This window comes from Camelus dromedarius, chromosome 33, assembly GCF_036321535.1.
Source record: "Camelus dromedarius isolate mCamDro1 chromosome 33, mCamDro1.pat, whole genome shotgun sequence".
Taxonomy (NCBI): domain Eukaryota; kingdom Metazoa; phylum Chordata; class Mammalia; order Artiodactyla; family Camelidae; genus Camelus; species Camelus dromedarius.
In genome coordinates, this window is record NC_087468.1 from 7936379 (window position 1) to 7962781 (window position 26403).

The 26403-nt window shown below is 42.1% G+C and overlaps 1 protein-coding gene across 4 annotated transcripts in view; it reads right to left on the reverse strand.

Annotated features, from left to right (window-relative positions):
• Window positions 1–3356: 3356 nt before the first annotated feature.
• The window catches only part of IL18R1 (interleukin 18 receptor 1), a 36541-nt gene continuing 13494 nt past the window's right edge, over window positions 3357–26403 (reverse strand). For 2 of the 4 annotated variants that reach the window (XM_010991893.3, XM_064481785.1), the window contains exons 5-11: window positions 25051–25198; window positions 21315–21377; window positions 18401–18521; window positions 15025–15164; window positions 12095–12253; window positions 7745–7903; window positions 3357–5567 (exon numbers count right to left, since the gene is read on the reverse strand). In XM_010991893.3, the coding sequence (XP_010990195.1) occupies window positions 5212–5567; window positions 7745–7903; window positions 12095–12253; window positions 15025–15164; window positions 18401–18521; window positions 21315–21377; window positions 25051–25198 (1146 nt within the window). In that variant the 3' untranslated portion in view covers window positions 3357–5211. Of the gene's footprint in view, window positions 5568–7744; window positions 7904–12094; window positions 12254–15024; window positions 15165–18400; window positions 18522–21314; window positions 21378–21594; window positions 21723–25050; window positions 25199–26403 lie in introns of those variants that run through there. The other 2 variants (XM_064481787.1, XM_064481786.1) reach the window with 2 other exon arrangements.

Here is a 26403-nt window from a genome sequence, read left to right on the forward strand (position 1 = left end):
ACTGGGACATTGTGCTGCACACCAGAGATTGACACATTGTAACCGCTGTACCTCAATTAAGAAAACAGATAAACAACAAGTTCATACTATGTAGCACAGGGAACCATATTTAATATCTTGTAATAACATGTAGTGAAAAAGAAGATGAAGATGAATTTATGTGAATGTATGTATGTATATGTATGACAAACGTCGTGCTGTACACCAGAAATTGACACCTTTTCTAAGGTCTGCCTACGGGGAAGGTGCAAACACTCTCCAGGGAGAGGGGACCAGAAGCCAGACTTCTCCACATATACCTTGTTTTGCAGATTTGCTCTTAGAAGGATGCAACTATTCCACATGATTGTAAAACAAAATAAAATTTTAATAAGAATCCCTAAAAATCACAATAAAAGAAATAAATCTAACTATATATTGAGCCAACAAAACTATATCAAGAGGAATCTTTTCAAATGACTTTAGAACACACCAACTGGATTTTACATTCTAATGGGATATTATCAAGGGATAAAACGGTCTTGTTCCCAATATCTGGAACTGAGGCTATTGTATATATTGTGGGATAAATCAAATTAATAATTAAGTGTCTCCTGGTGGACTCAGGTACACAGGAACATTTGGCCTGAAAAAGTCATCAACAACTTCACAATTAGCCTGAAGACCAGTTCTGGAGCTGGTATCTGCAGTAGAAGCTTTATCATTATTATTTTTAATTGAAATATAGTTGATTTACAATGTTGTGTTAGTCTCTAGTGCACAACATGGTGATTTAGTTATACACACATGCATTTTTATACACATATACTCTTTTTTCATTATAGGTGACTACAAGATATTGAATATAGTTCCCTGTGCTGTATGGTAGGACCTTGCTGTTTATCTATTTTACATATAGTAGTGTGTATCTGCAAATTCCAAACTTCTAATTTATCCCTCCCCTTCTCCCCACTCCTGGCAACCATAAATTTGTTTTCTATGTCTGTGAGTCTATTTCTGTTTTATAAATAAGTTCATTTGTGTCCTTTTTTTTTTTTTGATTCCTCATATTAGTGATATCATATGATATTCAGCTTTCTCTTTCTGACTTACTTCACTTAGAATAACAATCTCCAGGTCCATCCATGTTGCTGCAAATGGCATTATTTAATTATTTTTTATGGTTGAGTAGTATTCCATTGTATAAATATATCACAACTTCTTTATCCAGTCATCTGTCAATGGACATTTAGGCTGTTACCATGTCTGGACTATTGTAAACAGTGCTGCTATGAACACTGAGGTGCATGTATCTTATCAAGCTAGAGTTTTCTCTAGATACATGCCCAGGAGTGGGATTGCTGGATCTTATGGTAAGTCTATTTTTAGTTTTTTAAGGAATCTCCATACTGTTTTCCATAATGGCTGCAACAGAAGTTTAATGATTCCACAGACTTCTTCCTGTCCATGGCAGAATCAGCAGCTCTTTTTTGATGTGACCAATATTTTGGGGTGACTTTGGAAGATACCCTTGGAATATTAGCCAAGAGTCTATTTCATCCCCTTTCTAAACAATTTTGTAACCATATCTGTTTATACTAGCCAGAGAGGACCAGAGAGGATTACATTCATTACATCTATACCATGGCCTATTCAGAGGTGTTTGATTTTGCCAAATAAAACTGTTAAGTGGTATCTCAGCATAAAAATGGAGAAAAGCAAAGCTGCTCTGGTTGGAGTATTTGGAAGGAGCTGGAGGTGGGGAAGGACAGGGGCCCAGCACACGTGTGCCGCTCACGGCATCCCACTGCCCAGGGTGGTCGGGGAGGCACATCTGAGGAGCTCTAGGGCCCTGAAACACAATTAGACAGTCTGTTTTCACATGTCCGCCATTCGTTATTAAACTGGCACACCAAGTTGTAGCAGCTGTGTAAATTGCATTCCCCAGATGGTACGTGCAACCACAAGTTGGGCTGCAAAGAGATAAAAGCTGGTTTTCACAAGCCTTTCACAGGAATGTAGGTGTTGGTCTCAGCGCTCCCGCCTGGACTGTGATCATTATCGTTGTGGCCCGCAGGTGGGGCTGGAAAGACTCAGTGTCCTGCCCACAGTGCACACATCCCGTTTCCTGTTAGAGCTGTGGCTTGGCCACTCTTTGAAGAGCCCTGCATGGCTTATTAGCCTGTTTCTCAGAGTAGCTTCTGCTCAGAAAGACAGCTTCCCCCAAACCCTGGGTCTCCTCCCTCAGTGCTCACTCCTGCCAGGGTGACAGGCTATTTCCTCTGAGTATTTAAAGCTATGACTGAGCTCGGCCGTGGGCACTGGTTTTGCAGTGTCCCCAGTTCAGACGAGCATGTTGGTAGCTGCAGGGAGGCTCCTTCTCTCTGTGTCCTCCGGACAGTCCTCGTAAGCCAGCTGGTCAACCACCCAGCACCAATATGGGATGAGCTCCTAGTACCTGTTGGGGTCTAACTCCCTGCATCTCAACAGATGCCACAGTCAAGTGTACACATTCAACTTGTGGAGGAATTGAGTGCTAGTCCCCCTCCATCCTTAACCTAGTAGCCTAGAAGACCCCTCATACTCTTTTGTCCTCCTCCAAGACAGTCCTGAGCATCCCGGCTTTCTCTCTGCAAGACTGTTCTAGGTCCTCCTGGTACCAGATGCTCCCCAGGAAAGTGCCCGCCACCTCCAAGCCTCACTGCTCAACAGGCAATTCAGCGTTCATTCCGAATGACCCATAGCTTATTCCAAACAGAAGAGACAGTACCCTTCTCTGCCCCAGCCTCATCAAACGAGCTGGATGTGCACCTGGGTCAAAGCCCTGGACTTACCGTGTCTCAGGTTCCTGGGTTTAGAATATGTGGGCAATAAGATCTCTCTCTACTTTAAGAGAGTGTAACTCTAATTCAATAAATGCTTCCAGTATAGAATAGACATAAATGGGATGTTTCTTTAAACGCCTCAGAGAGCTGGTTGTTCGCTGGTTCTCTGAAATGAACTCCACAGTTTAAGGACATCTGAAGTTATAGAAGAAAATGATGCTATCCTATCAATAAAAGTTATTTACTGATCCTGGCTGGAAATGTTTGCACCCAAATTTTAAAATATGCACCTGAATGAACTGGCATGTGACGAACAAATACTCGTGCTGGGCACTGCATGGCCTTTTGAAAGAGATTCCTCTTTCACTCCTAGATGGAAGGTAAAACTTAGAAGGTAGGTGCAAAGTCATTTGACCTAAAAACAAAGATAGATGTAAGCATTCATTCTGAGTGACCCATAGCTTCATAAAACAAGTGGGAACCTGTGCTGAGATTGAAATCCTAAAGTAAGTGAAAAAGATGTCAAGAGACATAAAGGCACTAGACCAATGGTTCATTCATGTGCTTCAAAGCATATATGTAATGTACACATTTAATACAAAATACATTTAATATATTAAAAGCATACATAACGAAAGAGAGAAGGAAGTCACTCCATGTATTAAAGACTATGATGGCAGCCGTAAAACTGCCCTGGACCCTACATTTTCACATACAAAACACCTTAGTAACTAAATTAGTTTACTTATTTTTAGCCGTCCAACGAGCACCCAAAATTGCAAGCTCTACAAACGATTAGACCACATCCTCACACTGAAAATCTCACGAATGTTTCATTCCTCTTTGATCGACAGCAAGACCTACTACAGCTGTTTTACATTTTTTGGAGCATCCATGCTGCACCCGTGTGTTCTAACCTGCCTTCCTTCCCAGCTTTCCCAGTGCTTGCCTTTCTCCGCAGGGCTGACATTTGTCCCTCGCTCAGTGACTCTCGTGGGCAGCCATGGCCACGGAGGCCAGCAAGGAGGCCCAGAGTCCTGGGCTCACTTTAAAGAGACAGAGACATGTCTCCCAGCGCCAAACCCGGCACAAGTCCACCGAAGGAATAGCTTTGGCCCCACCGCTATGCTTCTCCTCCACCCTTCTCTGTATAAACAAACATCCTTGGGTCAACACCGCCTCCCTCTCCAGACCTCCTTCCCTTCCCTGCTCTCTGGCTCCATGTCAGCCCACCACGAAACAGCTGAGCTAAGTAATAATTAATAATAATAACAAAAATAGCACCACCAATGCTTCCAGGTGGGAAGTCTGTACCCAGAACTGTGATAAGTACTTCATTTGTATTTATTCATTGAGCCCCCCATACAACTCTTATAAAGTCTAATTTTACAGATGAGGAAACTGAGGCACAGATCAGTTAGAAGAGCGTCCAGAGGTCACAGAGGCAAGTTGTAAACCTGGGATTCGTGCTCAAGCCTCTTGGTTGCACAGTTCATCCTCTTCACTGCACTGCCTCCACCCAAAGGGACTTTTACATCTGTAATCTTCTAAAAATCTAGCAAGTAACCATCATTGTTTGCTGTTCAATGTCTAAGCTGATCTGCACCCATCCTGTATATAAACACTGGTGTAAAATCAACAAATGTTTTAGACCATTTCTGAAAGACCTAGAAAATTATCTGAATTATAATTTGTGTCTCACATGAAAGATAAAAAGTTGAGTTCCTTTTAAGAAGTTCCCACACCTAGGCCCAACTGAGCAAGCCCTGGGTAGTGCCCCAGTGGGGTTCCAAGAATCGTGGACCTGCAGCTGCGGCCAGGAGACGGTAAACACATCCTGAGGCTGGGGCTCTGTTACAGCAGCTCACACCTCAGTCCCGCTCTGCACGCAGCCCTGCTGGCTCTCAACCACATCCCGGGCACTGTCCACGGTGCTGAGAGGTAGTAGCCATCGTGGGAGGGTGAAGGCACCATTCCAGTTCTTGGGTCACCTCCTGGCTCATAAAAAATGCTACTTCGTGAACTTAAAACCCTTTAGTTCAATTATTAGTATTAAAACTCCTAAAGATATGCCCTTATTATAAAGCATAAAGCATTTTGCTCTGTGTCCAGCCTCACAGTTGCTCAATATGGGACAGAGTAGAGCCCATGCACCTCATTACAGAAGAAAGAGAGACAGGAGATCCATTTCCATGAATCCAGGGTCTTCTGGGAGCCCTTGACCACAGCACAATGTTTATTTAGTCTTAGCCTGGCAACCTGATGACAAGTTTCATCTTCAAACTGTCAGTAGGACGTTCACAGAACAGAGTTTAATATTTGAATAATGCCCCTTGTTGTAAACAGTCTCACACACTCAATGCCCAGGGGGTCCAGGCTTCTTTCTGACACTTTGCTTTTCTGAAGATCAGGACTGTGAAAACACAGGCAAGACTTCTGACTCATCTCTACACGGCTTGACTGTCTTTGCAGGCATCAGATAAAGAAGATTCTTCCAGAACCGTGAGTTATACGACTCAGATTTGTCAGCCTTCCACTTCAGAACTCTGTGAGATTTCAAAAGCTTTAGGGATTGAGGCAAGAATGCAAAGTCACTGACAGGTGTAAATTCAATTAAGATGATTTTAATTCTCCTTTCCACCAGTGCTGCATGGAGTCCACTTTCAAGTTCATATCTGACTCTGTTGGACATATAACTTTTACTCAGAACAATGATCAGCCTGCGGCTCTTCTCTATTAAGGAGTGGATTTCTTCAACAGCAGCTGAAATGCAAGATGCGGCAGGTTAACTGAAGAGAACTGGAAAGGTGGGCATGAGACAAAAGTCATTTTGCACAGTCCTACTTTGTATTAGTTAACTCAACTTCACTAATAAGTTTTTCTTTAAGACAAATCACTAATTCTTTTTTTTAAATTGAAGTATAGTCAGTTTACAATGTTGTATCAATTTCTGGATTTCTGGTGTACAGCATAATAGTTCAGCCATGCACATACATACATATATTTGTTTTCATATTCTTTTTCATTATAGGCTACTACAAGATATTGAATATAGTTCCCTGTGCTATCCAGTAGAAACTTGCTGTGTATCTATTTTATATATAGTAGTTAGTATCTGCAAATCTTGAACTTCCCATTATCCCTTCCCACTCCCTTCCCCCACTGGTAACCATAAGTTTGTAATTCTTAATTTTGTATGCCTATAAAAAGAAGCAATTAGCTACACAACAATAACACTCTTTGCCCCACTTTCTTCTAAATATTTTATGTATGTTAACTCATTTAATCATCATAATGACCCTATGAAGAAAGCATTGTTATCACCCCCATTTTACAGATGAGGACGCCAAAGCACAGAGTTGTTAAGTAACTTGCTCAAAGTCACACAGCTAGTGAATGGCAGAACCAGAATCTGAACCCAAGTGGTCTAGTTCTGGAGTGTATCTTCCTAATCATTACACGATCTTGTTTCTTTACACACTGGAGGAACATGCTGAAATTTGAATTTAAAGGTTTTTTTTTTAAATCCTGCCATTATTCTAGACCAAAGGTTGATAAACATTTTTTGTAAAGGAGAAGATGGCAAATGTTTTAGCCTTGCAGGTCCTATCATCTCTGTCACAAATACTCAACTCTGCTGTTGTAGCTCAAAAACAGCCACAGACAACACGGGGACCTAAGTGTGGGGCTGTTTTAATAAGGGCGGCCAGCCGGACCCAACCCATGGGAGATAGACTGACCACCTCTAGCCCTTCTCAAATAGAGTTTTTAACCAAAACTAACTACAATTGACTATGCAAATATTATTTTTATTTAAGAACTAAGAAGAAATTTATTTTCAAAATGACTCCTAGAAAATAATGGAAATATAATAAAAATTGATGTAAAGCCAAGCAGAAATGCTTTCTAAGTGACAACGTCTCCTTAGACACCAAGAAGTGACACACAAAAATATCGCAGGGTTGAAAGCATCTGATAATTCAGCAAATTGCTCCTTTTGAAAAGTTATTTAAGATTATTAAAAAGTAGGCTATTTTCTCTCTCTAATTTGTAACACTTTCCCTTCCTAATTTGTAAACTAGGAGGGAAGAAACACAGCCGTTTCTTATTCACTGCTTCATCCTCACTGGCCAGCTGAGAGTTTGGCACAAGGAGGGCGCTCAGTAAACACTGGCTGAATGAATGAATGATGGTAACAATGGAGTCATTTAATACAAACCAGTCTCCAAAATAATTTGGCACCAGATTCCAAATCTCTGGAAGACTTCAGAGAAACCATGTGATGTTACTAAATTTCTTTTATTTTAACTGTAATATACTTCAGTATATGTGTTATGGCCATCTGTATTCAGATATTAATTTTAAAAATTGAATTTCACAACGAAAATATGGTACAAATCACCAATCTCCTGTTATTTATCCTTTGCCAATGCCCCTACTAACTGCTACTTCAATTTTCTCACCAATGTCAACACAATAAAGAAGAAGCGTTTTCTGGTAAGAATTAACCTGTATTCATAGTCTAAAGGATCATGTATTAAATTAGGAACTGGTTCTGCTGTACAAAATATTATCGAAAAAGGTAGTCTTACTTATTCTGGGGCACTACTAGAGAAATGCCTCATGATAATGATCATTCTGAATCTGGTTCTGAAAATGGAATGCTCGCTTCCTTTGCCCAGAGATTCAGAGAACTCTGAAGTCAAGTGAAGAGACCAGGGCCCAGGCCAGGACCTCGAGAGGCCGTTATTGGAGGCAGTGTAGTTCGCCCATTTTCTCACATTTGACCATATTGATTTAGGTGGTTATTTCTTGTTTAGAAGACAAGTTCATTGGTTTGTTTTTTAAGCACACAGGTAGCCTTTTGTAAGGCTAAGCAGTTCACCTTTTAAAAAGAAAGTGATCCGCACTCATCTTCTATCTGCTATTCCCTTTCTTACCTCCTCCAGGCATCACATCCCTTTCAAATATGCATAACTTATACCCAAAATGTTTCTCCAACACCCTGGGCAAAATCTCCACAGCAAAGGCATGCTCCTCTCCGTTCTCGGGCCGGCATTCTTTTAGGTAAGACACAAAAGCGTCGTATATCTTCCCATCTAGGAGATAAGGTTCACTCTTTTAATGAGTGTGTCAATCAAGGTCTATTTAAGTACAGATTTCAGTGGAAGTCATGAAAAATGGGAAAGGAATTACTGAAAAAGAAAAGGCAAACATAGCCTCCTCAAGTCCAAACTCATCAAACTGTGCACATCAAATATACATAATTCTTTGTGTATTGATTATGCCTCAATGAAAACAAAAGAATAAAATATTTTGTTAAAAAATAAAACGAGAATTTTAAACTAAGTAATTCTTAAGATCTTCAAACATTCTTTGGTTCCATGATTTTTTTATGCATTATTCTTTACCTCTGACTTTTTAAGTTGTCAAAAACAAAGAATAAATCGAATTATTATTACAGATCAACAACAAAAATAGTACCCTTGAACCTTGTACGCTATCAAGCAACCAATTAGCAAAAATTTTTTAAGCATGTACATTAAGACTCCCACTGCTTGACACGAGAAAGGGACAAAGAGAAAAGCAAGATACAGACCATGGGACTCAAGAAATTTAAAGACAGTGAAAGGCCAAGGAGCCCAAATATTCCCGCAGTCCAGGATTAGAAAGAAAATCTCACCTTGGCTTTTTCTATCTGTATCACTTAATTCTACCACCATCCCAGTGCTACCTCCACAACCACCCCCTGGAAAGTGAGGATGGAAGCTAAGCTGACTGTTTACACTGGAGAGTGGGAAGGAACGATGGGAGTGATTGCAACAACATGCTACGGGAACACATGCTGTGATGTTTAAAAATATGACATGATACTAGACGTCAGGAGGAAAACTTCTGGTCTATTAAAAGGCTTTCACTGATGATAACTTCTACTCCTATTTAATTCCTGATAAGGAAGCAGCACTCAATGGCTACAGGGACACCTTCAAGGGACTGTTTACCTAAATAGCAAAGATCATTCTACTAACTGGGTAACTGAAAAATTATAGACATTTCTGTCTTCTACCTTCGTCTAATCTCCTTGAGAAGACAGAGCAGACAAATGCAAAAACCTGAAAAAGTTTACAAACAACCCATTAGCAGATGCAAGACAGTGTCAACAAAACAACAAAGCTAACAAACAAAATGACTTGATCAAGGAATAAGGAGTGATCTTGACGGACAAGACGCTGACTGGGGTTGGTAGAGGGAGGAGGGGAAGTGGTGGGGAAACAGTTTATCCTTATCCCATGACAACTAATGAGATGGTAGAGGAGTTAGATTTATGCTCGGGTATGTTATTGGGATTAATGAATTTGCTACTGAGTTGGAGATTAAACATTACTGGATCCTGTATTCACTGAATAGGAAATGAAACTGTTCTCAGTCCATGTTCTTTGTGGTGTCACACCATTATGTTCAACAGCCCAATCCGGTATCTTCAACAGCACCCAGGCTCTCAAAACAACCCTTTCTGTTCCTGGGAAAAGCTGCTTCAGTCCCACCCAGAGCAACCTGGCTCAGGGTCCGACTCAGAACCTACGTTGGTTTAAAGCAATTGCTCTGTAGAACTGAATGCATACAAAAGAGCAAACATTTCAGTAAATGTTACAGAATTAATGTGCATAACAAATGTAAGAAAAAATGGCCAAAAACAGAGCCAGTTCTGAGTTTAATCAGGAAGTGGGTTCCCTGGATAATTCTTAGGTTATTGAGAAATATAGCTATTTATTATTAAAAGTAAGTGCCGGTGATTCCATTAGCATACTCACTATGTCAGTGATTAAAATGGGTGCCAAGATCTAAGAAATAAGTAAGTACGCTTCTAAAAAAGGTACATTTTCTTATAATCAAGATATAACTAATTGCAATAAACTGAGAAGCCGATTCAGTCAAGTTTATACTGTGATATACCCGTGGATCTGGGCAAAGTCTATTGAAAACCTTCTGGGAAGTCACCATTGTAGATCCCATTAAGAGCATTTGTGATTCATGCAAAGAGGTCAAAACATCAACATTAACTGAAGTTTGGAAGAAGTTGACTCCAACCCTCATGAATGACTATGAGGGTTCAAGACTTCTTGGAGGAAGTCACTGCAGACGTGACGGAAACCGCAAGAGAACTGGAATTAGAAGCGGACCCTGAAGACGTGACCGACTGCATGATGAAACTTTTCAATGGATGAGCAAACAGAATGTTTTCTTGAGGTGGAATCTAGTCCTGGTGAAGATGCTGTGAGGACTGCTGACAGGATAACAAAAGACCTAGAATATTCCATAAACATAGTTGAGAGGGCAGCAGCAGAGTTCAAGGATTGGCTGCAATTTTGGAGGAAGCTCTACTGTGGGTAAAATGCTGTCAAACAGCACTGAGCAATTGTGCATGAAAGAAAGAGTCAATTGATGCAGCAAACTTCGCTCTTGTCTTATTTATAAAAATTACCACAGCAGCCCCAACCTTCAGCATCCACCACCCTGATCACTCAGCAGCCATCAACATTGAGACAAGACCCTCGAAAAGAGACCCAACAAAAAGACTGTGACTTGCTAAAGGCTCAGATGCTGTTTAGCATTTTTTAGCAATAAAGTATTTTTAATTAAGGTATATACATTTTTTAAGACATAATGCTACTGTTCACTTAATAGGCACTGGGAAAACAAAAAATTAGTGTTACTAACTGTATTGTGGTATTAGCTTTATTGTGGTGACACTGAACCGGCAGCATCTCTAAGGTATGCCTGCAGGTTGCATAGTCTTCCACATAGCACACCATTATTAGCAAAGTCAAAAGCTCACCACTATCAGTGACCTGGAGATAATATTTGCCTTTCATATTATAGACAATGGGCTAACCTCCCTAAAATGTAAATAGCTCCTAGAAATGAACAAGCAAAAAAAAAAAAAAAAAGGCAATAATCCAATAGAAAAATGGGCAAAGGACATGAACAGGCACCTTGAGAAAGGAAATACAAACGAGTCTTAAACACACGAGAAGTTGCTCCTACTCTTGCACAGTAAGCAAAATGCAAATGAAGGTGACCTGTGACACTGCTCAGATTATACTGATCAGATTGGCAAATACCCAAAGGTTGTGGGAAAGACTATGAGAAAAAAATGTACTCCTACCCTTTGAAGGTGGTAGGGAGTATACAAGTGGACAAATTGGTAATGTCTGTCAAAATAACAATTGTATCCATCTCTGCATGTCTAGTAATCCCACTTTAGGGAATTTTTCCTTTAGTTACACTGCACACCTGTGAAACTATAGTTTTACAAATGCTCTCCATCACATCGTTCCTGCAATACGAAAAGTTTATAAGCAACCCAAGTGTCCATCAAACAGTGACAAAATAAACAGTGATAAAGCCACAGAAATAAAACACTGTGTAACCCTAAAAAATGAGAGACTTAATAAGCTAATATGGAAGAGTGTCCAAGGTACAGTAAAGCAAGGTTCTCAACAGGGTGCATAACATGCTTAAGATTTGTCTTTCAAAAACAGGAGTGAAATAAGATCCTCTGTTCATCTTTGTTAAGATACACTGGCAGTGGGGGATGAGGTGGGAAACACGGGCATGGGACAAGTGCACATGTGCAAATTCTAACGCTTTTGATGTTTTGAACTACGTATGTCCTACACACACACGAGCAATGGGTTAGGTTGATTTTATTTTAATTTGGTGACTATTTTGAATCTTGAGGATTTCTAGTCACCTTTAAAAGTAGGGAAACTGAGACATAGAGTCACCAGATAGAAATAAGTAGCAGTAGATAAAAAGTGGCAGATTTGGGGGCTAGAACGCAGGTTGTTTGGCGTGTAGTTCAGGATTCTTGCAAGTACATCATGCATCCTCCTTTGCAGGTTAAACTGACGAACAACTCAAGTCAATTTAAATGAACTTGACGGAGGGCACAGGCTGTCTAAGGCGCCCAGATGGCGTGTGAGCAGTGACATTCAAACACACAGTCCCTGGGCTCAAGCATCTCACAAGGGCATTCGGGAGGACATGAATACATGCATGAAACAATTAAAGAATAATTTTTGGCAACATATAAGTGAACACAAGAAAAAGTAGCACAGACAACATTCATAATGGCTGATACATTCACATCAATTTATCTCCTGGAAAATTTCTACCGCCCGCTAAGTCAGCAATATAATCAAAATGAGGTAACGATAAGTGTTCCTTTATCTGGCTTCTTAATGAAACCATAAAGTAAGAAATCCCAGAGTCACGCCATTTGTTACCTGTTAAGGTTTCATCTCTTCGCGTGAAATGTCTATAAAACAGAACCAGGTCAACTCTATAAATGACACCCACAGTGACTAGGCACACGATGACCACGGAGATCAAAACAGCTACGATCATTCCTCGAGTGAAGACGTGGCCTGGGATGTCAATCACGTCTTGTAGAAAGAAAAAGAAAATGGGGAAAAATTAGAGAAATTTCACCAGTGTCTTTCGCCACGACTCTGCGGTTGTCAGATTTCACCTTTAACACGAATCCATTTGTCTGCCCAACACGCCCTACTGAGTTATTCCGCATGTCTGCCTTTAGTCTCCGGGGGTCATCTTCCTGCTGCAGTTTTTGAAGAATAAAAATGTGTACAAGGATATGCAGGGACCTGAAATGAAGGCGCTGTGAGGGGTCTGTCCCTGCCTGCGGAAGTCAGATCTCCAGGACGCCAGGACACTCGGATGAAACGTAGAGGAACCCAAACATTAAGTCTCAGCTGGGGGCTGGGAACATACATGGAGGTGCAGAGTCTTGAGAGGGTGAGCACTGAACTGAGGTCATCTGGGCTCCAGCTGGGCTTCCTCGCCTATTTCGTGTCCTAGGGAAAGTCACTGGCACCCTCAGCTCTTAGAAACTCCATCTGTATACACAGTATAGCTATGAAGCTAACCATGCTTTCTCCTTCACTTACAGGGTTGCTGTTTTGGAGGAAGATTCAATGAAATATTACACATAATTAGTTTAACACAGTGCCTAATGCTCAGCTCTGAGAATTGTAACATAGTTTTATAGAGAAGTGTTCTTTGAGGGAAAAAAAATTACCTTTCCTAGATTGATTCAGTTTTTGGTCACTATGAACAACATGAGATAACATGGAGGAGTATAAAAGATAAAATAATTTTTAATAACTTTCCCACGATGTGGTAATGGCCACATGTCACTATATTTCCTTATAGGTTTTCTTTTTTTAGGGAAAATATTTACTTCATTGGGATTATATGCTCATCAGTCTTTATTTGCTTAACATTATATTATGAGCATTTCTCTAGATCTTTAGTTATAATTCATAAAATCCCAATATTCAGGTCAACTGCAATCTATTTTACAAATATACATAATTCTGCCATGAACCTATGCATAAACTGTTATATATATATATATATATATATATATATATATATATATATTTCTGATTATTTTTATTATTTTCCTAGAGTCGATTCTAATGGTAGAGGGATTTCTAGGTAAAGATGTAAACATGCATAAAGCTCTTGCCATCTTAGCACCATTTTAGGGATTGTCTTTCCAGTAAAATTAACTACTGGGACATAAGAAAGCAAGCGTAGTCATGTAAAAAGTGAACTCCAAATAAAGCCATGCCCTGATCTGGGGCTCCTGCGTCTTTGAAAGGTCTGCAAAGCTGTGATTGTGCCCCACGAATACACACTCTCGGGCTGGTCCGCACACTCCTCCAGGGGTGATGGGGGAGTGCAAGGGCCTGTTCTCCAGGCAATGCTGGCGAGCCCAGCAGAAGGAGAAGCGATCAGGGTAGAAGCTTCCAGGACAGAGAGCGCGGCCACGCCCCGATCCAGGAGGGGAGAGGTGGCTAGCGGCCAGCACTCACCGGAAAATCCAGGCAAGGCAAGGGGGTCAAACAAAAAGAAGGGATTTGAAAGCCTCTGCCTCACAAGGGCTGGACAGAGGCACATACAGTCACATAAGGTAGGGGACACCTGTGACAATTCCTGCAGAGGGTGAGAGCAGAGATTTCAGAGCTAATCAGGTCTGAGTTTTGATCTCTTTACTAGTTGTGCGACATGGGGCAGTTTCTTCTCCTGTAAAGGTTTGTTGTGAAGATCACGTTAAGTGATGGTAAGAGCTCAGCACAGAGTCTGCTGTATAAGAACATATAAAGAATGTTCGCTATTATTCCTGCACGTGGTAGAGTGACAGCCTTAGAGCAGATGCTCCAGGTGAGCTGCAAATGGTAACTTAAACAGGGTGGCCTCTGGCCTTAGCTCCTCTCTCGTCCACTCCTTTAGTTTTTCACCCAAGTCAGACACAGCTCTCCCCACCCCAGCCTTCCTCTCTCTCTCTCTCCCCACTGCTCTGTGTGTGTGTGTGCGCGCGCTTGTCTCTGTCTGTCTGTGGGTCTCTGTCTCTGCCTCTCTCAGATCCTAACCTTTCCCTGCACATCCAGGGAATTGATGGTCCAGCATGAAAATGAACAATAATGAGTAATAACAACTGGAAAGTTTGGCTTTTGGGCCCCAGACACGGCCACTTCTGAGTTGCCCCTGAGCCTTGGGTTGTGCTGTTTCGGAGGAGGATGGAGCACTCCATCAGGAGGGCACAGAAAAACTGGGTCCACAGATCAGAGCCATCAACTGTCTGCTTGCCAAGTCCAGGAGGGAAGCTTCAGTTAATTTTTGTTGAATGAATGACCACACCCAAGGGTGCCCTGTGCCCAGTGACCAGCTAAGGTAGGGTGGAGGCAGCAACGACTCCCTGGGCCACTGGCCTCATCCCACGCCAAGTTGGAGACCTTCCTCTGGTTGTTCAGGCTCTGCCAGAGCTGCCAGGACTCCCTCCCCTGTGCCCCACACCCGCCAGCATCTGTCCCTGAGCTCCACCTATCTCCTTGCTGTGGGTCCCTGGTTTCTACCTGGGAGTGGAATCTGACTGAGCACAAAAGAATAAAGTTGAGGTTTTCCTTCTCTGCCTGGAATCGGGGCACAGGGGATTCCAGCGGGGGCTGAGCACCGGCCCTGCTGTGGGATGCCTGCGACACCGGGTGCCTCCTTCGCCTCGCAGGGGCTGGGCTCCTGGTGTGTAAAATGAGGACACGATGACCTTTGATGGGGTCTCTCAGCTGTAACATTCTAGGTCTCCAAAAAGTGGTAAAAATTGTATTGTAAAATTAAATTAAACTTCTCACACCTTTTTTCAACAAGATGAAGCTTTTTGTGTCGATGCCTTCCTTGCCGACCACAGAACAACTATATGAACGGTTTAGATTTTTTTCATTAATATTCTTAATTATCAGGGCTTTTGAAGCAAGCAATTTGCCTTCTGAAGTCCTGTAAGAGAGGAAAATGATTTAGCAACAAGCTCTGTCATTGCCAACATTACCCACGAGACAGGAATTTGGATGTGCAAATACCTCTGTACAAAGACAGTGCTCTGTCGTCTTTCCCTTCCCCCAGAAACCTTCCCTTTCTGGTGGGCTCTCTTCAAGAGTGGGCCATGAGGAACCCCCTGCTTCCTGGGGGGTCTCAGCCCTCCTGAGATCATCTGGGGACAGCACTGTGACCTGCCTAATATTAAAATGCCTGGCAGGTAGTGATGCTAAATTGAAAATACAAAAAAAAAAATTCTCTCTCTCGATTACAGGCAGACATCATTTTATTCAGTTCATTTCACTGCACTGCGCAGACATTGCCCTTTTTATAGATTGAAGGTTTGTGGCAACTGTGTCAAGCAGATCTTTCAGCATCATTTTTCCAATAGCATTTGCTCATTTCATGTCTCTGAGTCACATGTTGGTAATTTTTTTTGACATTGTTTTTTTCTTTTAGTTTTTTTTTGGGGGGGGTAGGGGAGAGAGGTAATTAGGTTTATTTACTTATTATTTTAATTTCTTTCTTTCTTTCTTTTTTTAAATGGAGGTACTGGGGATTGAACCCAGGACCTCACACATGCTAAGCATACACTCTACCACATGAGCTACACCCTCCCCCACATTTTGGTAATTCTTAATATTTCAATTTTTTTCATTATCATTGCATTTGTTATGGTGGTCTGTGATCAGTTATCTTTGCTGTTATTATTCTAATTGCTTTGACATTTCTTTAGTAACAAAGTATTTTTAGTTAAGAAATGTACTTTTTTTTTTTAGACATAATGCTGTTATTGTCCGCTTAACAGACTACAGTATAGTGTAAACATCACTTTTACATGCGCTGGAAAGCCAAAAAATTTGTGTGACATGCTTTACCGTGGTATTTGCTTTATTGTCGTGGTCTGGACCTGCACATGTAACATCCCTGAGGGGTGCCTGCGTTTCCCCCTAGTTCTGCTGTCCTGGCTCCTCAGCCTTCCTCCCACTGTGGAGTCTCCATCAATTGTGACAGGACTGCAAGCCTTTCAGCACAGATGCAGTTTCATACCAAGTTTGTCCTCGCAATCCTAAAGACCCCTCTTATTTTGTTCAGCATTTAAACAGCACAGGGAAATATATACAAGATCTTGTGGTAGCTCACGGTGAAAAAGAAAGCGACAGTGAATATATGTATGTTCACGTATAACTGAAAAACTGAGCTCTGCACTGGAAATTGACACAACACTGTAAACTGACCATAACTCAATAAAATAAAATAAAAATAAAATAAATTTAAAAACAACACTATTCTCAGACACCTCCCCCAGGCACATGAGAAATACCAATTCAGCTGTTCAGCGAGTGTCAAAAAATGACCGAGACCACCAGAGGCAGCCGGTTCTCTTTCTCTTCTAAAAGAATTCAAGCTGTCCTGTCCTTGATGCAAGGTAAATGCTCCTGACATCTGCCTCCTGCCGGTGACAGGATCTGAAGGCGCTGGGTCAGCCAGCACGCCCAGGGGCAGTCTCTCACCTGCCATGCCCCTAGCAGCCGGGACATGGTACCCACTGTGGCATCCAACTATCTCAAATGCATTTTGGAACATAATTCTGTGCAGCAGTTACCAACCCAGAAACATCAGCGATCCAACATCCATGAGACATGCAGGAGTAAGGCACAAAAAGCCACTGGGAAGCCTAAACGGACGCCATAAGACGTTCACGCACCCGTGATTAAGACTTAGCTTAGCTTAAGCTCCATTTCTGATAAGTTTGGTGAGCTGGTCTTCTGTGACTCCAAAGATTAACAAGAGATAGATGAGAAGATGGGGAAATAGAGGAGAAGGGGGGAAAATGCAGAAAGCTGGGGTGGGCAGGGAGGACAGACGCTGAGGATAAGATGCAACAGCCAGACAGCCACGCCACCCAGCTGCGCCCGGTCCCAGGCGAGGGCGTAGACCTCGCACTGTAAGGCACTTGTAGGCAAGTGTCAGCAAGAATTGAGAGCTTCCAGCATGATGACCAAGAATATGTATATATAAAAAGCAGGGGAAAACCCTCAAAAGCGCAGCTAAGGTGACAGACACCTTAGGACCCCTACTCACTGGAACCTGAGTGGATCAGCACATTAAAAATGACAGTAATAATCCAGAGTCATTCCAAAATATTTAAATGGCCCATAGGCTTAGAATGTTCTGTTTTAACAAGCATGAACATCCCTTAGCAGGAGAATATAGGAACTTTTTGCATGAGCGCTGCCTCCCAGGTATCTGGCTAACCACTGCCCTGTTTGCTTTTTCTATCTGTTCGTACTGTCTTTCTAATTCCCACTAATGGACTCCGGCAGGAAGATGCCTCCACAGTTACTATGATCAACGTCAATCTGCCGACAACGAATGGCATAGGGCTGACACCTGGTCATTTACACAGCAGCGCTTTCTCAAGGCATCACTTAACACCTAACAGTCTCTGGAGATCTTTCCGTATTTGACAAAATTCCTCAGGGAAGGAAGCTCCTCCCTGTAAGGAATGATCTAAAAAGAAGCTCTGGGCTGTCTCTAAAGGGCAGGAGGCAGCCCCACGTCAGCACATCTCACACCCAGCAAACCAATCCCCGAAATCCCCGCGTGTGTGGGTCTGGAGCAGCGGCGGCAGCAGACGGCCCGCCTGCGGCCGGGGCTGCCCCCCCAGCAGGAAAAGGCACTGATGATGTACGCCGCAACACCTGGGCTCCCAACGGGTCACGGCGACACAGGGAACACAGCTGGGCACGCCTGCTGCACACAGGGGGCTCGGAGTCACTTGCTGTGTCCCAGTCTCCCCACCTGGCCTTTTCTCTGGCACATTAGCAAACACAGAGCATTTAACGCAATTTTCACAATTCGGAAGACTGTGCCCCCAGGGGATCACTCTTTTATAAGACGCTAAGGTGAAGTCCCCGTCTCCATCAGATCCCAACTGACCAAAAGCTGCTTTTGTAAGCTGATGCTCAAAAGCCTTACTTCTTTTTCTAGTTTAGATCTCAGCAATACATTTCTGCATAATTCACCAACCCAGAGTCCAGGAATCATAGTTATAAAATATGTAAACCACGATTATAAGTTAAATTCATCTCAAGCATCCTGTCGGCCTCTCAGGAGTCTGTTGTATTTATCTCACGTGTACACGATACAGTGTGATTTTTGTCTAGCATCATGCACACGATGCACAGCCATACCGGATTCTCTGCCCTTCTTCTTCATGTATATTAGGGTCGTTTTCATTTTCTTTCCAGTTGTTCCAATAAATCTTATCCTTTTCATTCATCAAAGCAGAGCAGTTGAGCTGTATGTCTTTTCCTAGGTAAAAGTTGACAACCAATGTTGTGATTTTAGAAACTCAGGTTTCCCGAAGGTTAGGATTAATATAGTCAATATATATTATCCTAATATATAATGTTAATATAGTGCTGCATCTCAAAAAGATGACTTATTTTTAAATTAAAAAAAACTTATAAAGCAGAGAAATTAGGTTGTAATTACAAGTTATCACCAAAACATGAATTGGCTTCTTTTGAAACGTTTATGTCTAAATCAATTATTAAAACTTAGGGTGGCCAGTCGATTTTCTTTACAACATCTAACTTAATAGGCAGAGTCAGGCTAACACACCCACTGCAATTTCTAGGGGAAAAAATGGATAAAAACTATGGAAACCAGCAAAAAACAGAAGGGCATCTTTAAAGCACAGGAAAAAAACTGCCAACCTAGAATTACTGAAATTATTGAAAAAAATCTTCAAAATTGGAGGTAAATAAAGATACTTTCATGTAAGCAATCTCTGAAAGAATTTATTGCCAGCATAGCCATAGTAGAAGAAATACCAAAGGGAATTTTTGACTCTCAGGAAAAATTATCCCAGATTAAAGCAAGGACATACATCTACAAATGAACAGTGCAAGAAAGGACAAACATTTGGGTATATATATATATAATAATTTTGGTTGTTTAAAGCAATGACAATGCCAATTTCTTGTGAGTTTTATGACACATGTGGAGGACAGAAATACATAAAACAATAGCATTAAGTGAGCAAAGAGGATGGATGAAATGACCTGTTGTAAGGTTCTCACGTGTTTGTGAAATGGTCAGCGTACTAAGAAGTGCATTTGTCCTGCTGTAGGAAGACGAGGAGAGACGTTATCATCTTTAGGAGAGCTGGTACGAGGAATACAACATGGCATAACCAAAAGGTACGCAAAGCAGATTAAATAAAGAGAAATACTTCATTAATCTAAAAGGAAAGGAGAATAAAAGGAACAAATATCCCATAAGACAACTGGAAACAGCGAGATGAGAGGCCGCACACCAACCGTATTAGCAAGCCATTCAATGTAAATGGACCAGACACCACACAGACTGGATTTCACAAACGATCCAAACACAGGCAGCTTGTGTGAGACACATGTTATGTATAAAGACAAATAAATGTTAAAAGTAAAAGGGTGTGAGAAAGGATAAAGCATGCCAATCCCAAACCGCAGACAACTGACGTGTCTCTTGGATGTGAGAGAGAGCAGGCATTACAGAAAGATGTATGATGACAGATAAAGAGAGAAATTTCACAATGTTAACGTGTCAGTTCAAGAGGCATCAATTCATATGTGCCCATAAGATACCCTCAATATATGCAAAGCAAAAATAGACAGAGCTAAAGGATATACAGACAAATTGACCATCATCGCTGGAGGTACCAACATCTCTCTTGGCAACAGGGAAATCACACAGAAGACGAGAAAGGATATTGATGATCTGAACAATACCATTAACCAACTTCACCTAACTGACATTTATAGAATGATAAACCCAAAATCTGCAGAATACACATTTGTTTCAAAGGTACTTGGAACATTCATCCAGATACACCACAGTCTGATCCTTAAGCAAGTTATTACACATTTTAAAAATAGCTGTTCAGTGTATTATTTTGGACCATAATGAAACTAAACTGGACATCGATATCAGAAAAATAGCTAGAAAATCCTTCAAATATTTGGAAATTAAGACGCATAAGTAATCCATAGATGAAAGAATAAATCACAAGGGAGGTTTGTTTAATATTTTGAACTGAAGTACTATGAGGATATGGCGTACCAGTTTTGTTGGGAACAGCGAAAGTAGTGATCAGAGGGAAATTTAGATCTTAAAATGCCCATACTACAAGAGAGGATAATTGAAACTGATTCTCTAACTCTCCATGTCAACAGAAGAAGAATGAGGCGGAAATTAAGCCCAAAATGAGAAGAAAAATAATAATAAATATAAGTTCAGACATCAATAAACATACGAAACAGACAAACCACAAATACAAATGGCAAAGTGTCCGAGTTACACTGGGCATATGTGGCCATGCACATGACCGTGACCAGCTGTGGTCAAGGGCTGTGGGCTTTGGAAACGATCAACAAGTTCAAACAATAATCAACAGCAAACAGTTCAAGAGACCTGAATCGCAGCTCTGCCACTTTCCAATGGTTTGACTTCAGAGAATTAACTTAACCTTTCTGAGCTTCAGTCACTTCATCCACAAAATGGGAACAGTACCCCTCAGAGCTGCTTGGAGGATTTAATAAAATAGCATTCTTCTGTCGCCTAATACAATACTTGGGTTAGCATCTGTGAATTTATTCTTTTCCTTCCTTCCTTTCTCTTTTGAAAGAAATTATGCAGCTGGGACATATTGATTCAGCAAGACTTGTCTAGACAAACCTTAAATGTACAGTCAATTAATTCAAAGTGAATTCATTAATCAAATATTCAAACCACACATTAAGTCTGAATCATTTCTCCAGAGTATTTCTAATGAGTTTTTGTAATTAAAAATGCCCACAGATGCTATTAAAGTCACATACAAAGTGACTAAAACCACAAGTCTACAAATCACGGGCACTTCCATAATCTTTTGAACAGACTGTTAATTTTCATTATTGCTAAAAATAGCAACAAACAATGACAGGGTTTTCCTGCTCTTGAAATGTTCTTCAGTAAACATGGAATATGTTACATAATGTTGATCATTAAGAAACCAGATTTAACCTTGGAAAACTCAGTTACACCTTCATATATGCAAAATATACGTATGTCAAAATATACCTAATTCCACTTTAACATGGGTAAGCTTTGGTCCATGAAGAACTGGAATTATATTATTGCGATCTAAAAGTGAAAAAAAGAAAGAAAGAAAGAAAAATGCATTAGTGTTGCATCGAGCTTTGCGAAGACAAAAACATTTGTTGTAAATACACTTATAATACCATGTGACCAAAATTCTAACAATCATCCTGTTACACTTATTACTTTATCATATTTTCATTAAATAATGGTTGCAGCTAATACTGTTCGTTGTTTCATTGTCCATCGACTCAAAGCTCACCTAGTTGGAGAAAGCACACTGAACTCGGTCTTCCCTCAATGCCAGTCTGTGGCTTCTGCTCACCGCAGCTAAAAGCCAGAAGATGACGTTCATCCAGGGGCGCAACCAAACTTGCAGGACTCAGGAGACGCAAAGTCACTGGGAATCAATCACCTTTCTGCTTTCCTTTCTTCCTTCCACCCGCCCTCAGCTCCTCATGATGGATTTATTGGGTACAAGGTCAAGACCTGGGTTGAGTAGGCAAGGCACTCACTCCCAGGTGCCTCTGGAGACCGTCCCCTGGCAGGACAGTGAGAGGAGACGCCCCTTCACTTCTGTGCCCTGAAAACCTCACTTGCCGCACCCTAGCCCCAGCCCCGCTTGATGTCCACACCTGTGAGCTCAGTTCTGCTTCTGTTCCTAAGTGACTTCTAACCTCGACCAGGGGCACATAAATATTCTCCATCTCAGCCCCATCTGGCAAAGCTTAGGAGGTGAGCAGCCCCCGGCAGCCTCCCACAGAGGGCTGTCCCACCACCTAGGAGGCTAATACGTGCAGAACCCTGAGAGCCCTGCAGTCCCATGTTTACTCGCCACACAGTCACGTTCTTGCTCCTTCTATCAGCATCGGAAACTTTCTTCATCACCTGGATTCTCCCTTCTAGTACATCCATGCTTCTGGGGCATTTGCCAGTAAGGTCCAGAGCAGCCCTCATGGGGCTCCCAGCAAGCACAGTGCCTGGTCATGAGGGGAAAAGGGGACTCGGGGCTCTCCCTCAGCACCCACGCCCTCCCAGGCTCCCCCAGGGTGAGACTCTCCTCTGAGCAAGCCTGGAATTCACACAGGCAGGAGGAGCTGGGCTGCCTCCAAAGAAAGAACCAACCCTGAGGTCTGAGAGCACTGAGGAGCAGGGGTTGGTCCCAGGATGAGGGGACAGGAGGTGGTTTGGGGTAATGGAGAAAATTTCTACTAACTGTGTTTCTCTTCATCAATCGTTTTTCTCAAGAAGTTGGTGGGAGTCTTGGGAAGAGGTGGTAAAAAGATCATCACTAGGAAAGGACAACTTAAAGAGAGGATGCCGGGTACCAGAACTGGAAGTGTATGCTGAGAACCAGAGCAGCACTGGGTTTGCAAAACTCGTGTAAAGTGAAGGGCACGGTTCTATTTAAGGTAACAGAAGAAAGAAAACACCTCAGCGTGCACCCCTGGAATGCCAGGTCTACCTATGAAGCTGCTGTCACGGAATCAAAATGGCACAGAGACTGTCAGCTGTAGGAGGAGACATCAGCAGATCAGCCAGAGCGTGAGATGAGGACAATGGTGGAGGCCAGCTGGGATGGAGTGGACTGTGGTCCAAGGCGCAGTGCTCACCCCGCGACAGCTGAGAGGGTTGCACCCATGACCACAGCTGAACACAGACAAGGTGGCCGCTCAGAGTCCCGCTGTCCTCAGCAGGGGTCGTGACACCTCCTGATTACCAACGTCAACTCTAAGCTCTACATTATAAGAGAATGGTGGCAAACTTCACCAAACCCGAAGGTGAAGAGTCTAGATTCCTTGTTGAATGAAGCAGGACTGAAGAAACTGTCACTGTCTCAGCGCGGGCACACCTTGAAGGTATCGTGGGTTCCGTCCAGGCCACCACAATAAAAGCGAGCATCGCAATAAAGTGAGTCACACAGATTTTTTGGTTTCCCAGGACATATAAAAGTTATGTTTACACTATATGGTAGTCTATTAAGTGTGCATGATGTCTAAAAAACAATGTACATATCTCAATTTTAAAATAATACTGTTGGAAAAGTGGTGCTGATAGAGCAAATTGCTCAACACTGGGTCGCCACAAGACTTCCATTTTTTAAAAAAACAGGCAATATCTGCAAAGCACAATAAAATGAGGTAAGCCTGTACTTCACTCAGCAGACATGTAATGAGCACCTACTAAGGGCCAAGTGCCAAGTGCTGGCCGTAAGTATGGGAGATGTCAAGGTGAGGAAGTTGAATCCCTTCTTTCCAGGAGCTCCACAGTCTAGGGACAGAAATGGGCATGCCATCTGATTCCAACAGCAGCCAGAAGTAAGAACAAGAGCAGAGGAGGAGGGACGTTTGGTGAGTCCTGAAAGTTACAGGTGGCGTTCCCCAAGAAGACAAGGAAAATAAGATGGGTGGTTAAGACAGAAGACTAGCACGTGGGGCAGTAGGGGGCCTGGGGGGGCGGCAACGGGGGATGGTAATAACAGAGCTACAAGTTGGAAAAGGCAAGGAAATCTGTTCTCCTCCAGAAACTCCAGAAGGAATGCAATCCTACTGAAACCTCAACTTTAGCCCAGTGAATTCACTTCAGACTTCTGACCTCCAGAACCGTAAGGCAGTTGGAAAGAAGAGGGAAAATGATGCTAAAATAAAGGATCTCTGGGAACCATGAGCCCACAATGCTGATGAACGAGTCACTGCAGGAGGGTACACTTTCCCGGAGGATGGGAAAGAACGTGAAGGGTGGACAAGCCACCTGTCCTCAGATACTCAGAGGAGCGGTCATTTCAGAAGGGACCAGACTTGATCTGTGGAGTTACTGGAGGCAAACGCAAACCAGGGAGTGGGACCAACAAGAAGGCATAGCTGGACTCAATGGGAGCAGAAGACTTCTCCACAATCAGGCACGAAAGCCTGGTCCCAGCTATCGTGTGAGTTAGTAATTTCCATGGTAGTTCCCGAGGAAAGACTGAATGATCCAGTATTGGCTGAGCCATATGAAGGAGATCTTCACGGTATGGGGTTTAATTAAATTATTTCTAAGATCTCTGTTACCCTAAAATGCAGGCTTCAGTTTTTCCATTAGATATGGTCTGGGTTCATGATCAACCAGACTAAGTCATCATCCCAAAACATACGGCCCCTTTCCACCGCCACACCTGCGCGCCTTACCTGCCCATCCATCACACTCAGCCTCCAAGAACCAGCTCAGGGCATCCTGCGTCTGTTCTAAGTCTGCACCCTTAGCACCTCACAGACGACTCCAGTTTCATACACTATGGTGCTGCCACCTGGCTTATCCCCTCTCCTGACTGTATTCAAATTTCTGAGAACACTATACTACTCATTACATCTCCTATTTCCCTGTTTCCCTTACCTCCCAACACTCAGTACAGTTTATTAAATACAGACACCCATCAATAAATATTTGTTGACTGTGAGCATATGCTTAATAACAAAAGATTCCATAATTTGTTCAAATACCAAATAAGAGAGCTGACGCATGGGAGGATCACCTAGATAAACTTTCATTTCTAGATCCCCCTCAACATTATTCAGCGTGGTGGATGATGCCAAAGATTCTGACCCTTATATTTGAACAAGTAATGTGGTTATAACTCCCACTAAGTTGCCTCTGGCTTCTCATACTGCTTTAGAAGAAAGAAGAGATCCCATTTTATTAAGATGCGTTTGTTTCGTCCCAATTCTAAAATTTCTCTTACCTCCAACTATTGTTATATTGAAGGTTTTGGTGACGTTAAATAGTTTCCCATTGTGACGGAGGAAAAACATGCAGGTATAGTATCCTTGGTCTTCAAACTCTGCATTCTTTGAAAATGGGTTTTTACTGTTCTCTATCTTTTGACAGTCCTGTGTTTTAAAAAAACAAGGTAAAATAGTTTAAATAAAAGCAATATTGTATTACAAGAATTCAAATTTTTAAAGTGAAAGATCTTTAAAGAAAGTGGGAAACACTGAACACTAGCAGTTTCTGAGTGACTGTCCCAGTGACTTGGCACCACCTCTCCTGGGACAATGAAACACAGTCCTGTTACTGGAATTAGCGTCACCATTATTAACACATGCTGGGAAGTGGAGCGTGGGGAGCGCTGTTGCTGCCTTCGTCATTTTCTTTTAATCTCTCTCTTATTCACACAAAGAGAGGGAGGAGGAGGAGGAGGAGGGAGAGAAAAAAATCACTACAACAAAAAAAATTCCTGCATGGGTCAAAACTTCCCACACAGCTCTATTTCTTACCACTTTGAGCCTAATTCCATGTATTCGGGACCACCCATCCTGGGAGTGGGTGGTGGGGGTGGGACCAGAATTACTCAGAGAGCTGGCAGACCACCCACTCCCTTGATGTCCTCCACCAGACGACAGTGGACTGACAAGAAATGCATCGAGAATACTCCAATGTGTAGGCACACACAAACATGTCTCCCTAAGACAAACTTCCACATTTACAGGAATCAATCATAACGAAAAAGCCACCTTCTTCAATCCAGCCATCAGGGACCCACAGATAGGTTCTGAAGCAAAGTTTGTTCACCTTGACTAAACTGCCAGCCTCGACCATGTGACCCTGTTCCTGTAAATATCAACCAAGGAGCGCCTACTGCCCACAAAATTGTACACACCAAAATGTTCTGGACCCAGACTTAGTTTTTCCAAGGCATGTTAAAAATGTCAAGACCAAGGCATCTAAAAATATCTTTATTTTTAATTCCAATCAATTGTTTACTGATATAGCTTCCTTGCTCCTCTTAATTTTCCAGCTAAAAACATGCTTGATGCGTCTCATTTTCTAAATTTAAATATCTGCATATAGGAATTTCTTAAAACTTGGTACCCTGATCCTCACAAATTTATAGGTACTGTGAAACATTCGCACATTGACAGGAAATAGAGTCAGCTCAGGACTGACACAGATGTTTGGAGAACATTTTGGGTAAGAGCTCTCCTTGACCAATCACAAGTAAACAGTGTTCGAGCAAAAGGTACAAACAAAGGTTTCTAAGAAATCACCGTCAGTAGCTTGAACTTTCTCAAGGTCTTCTGTTCAGACCACCCTC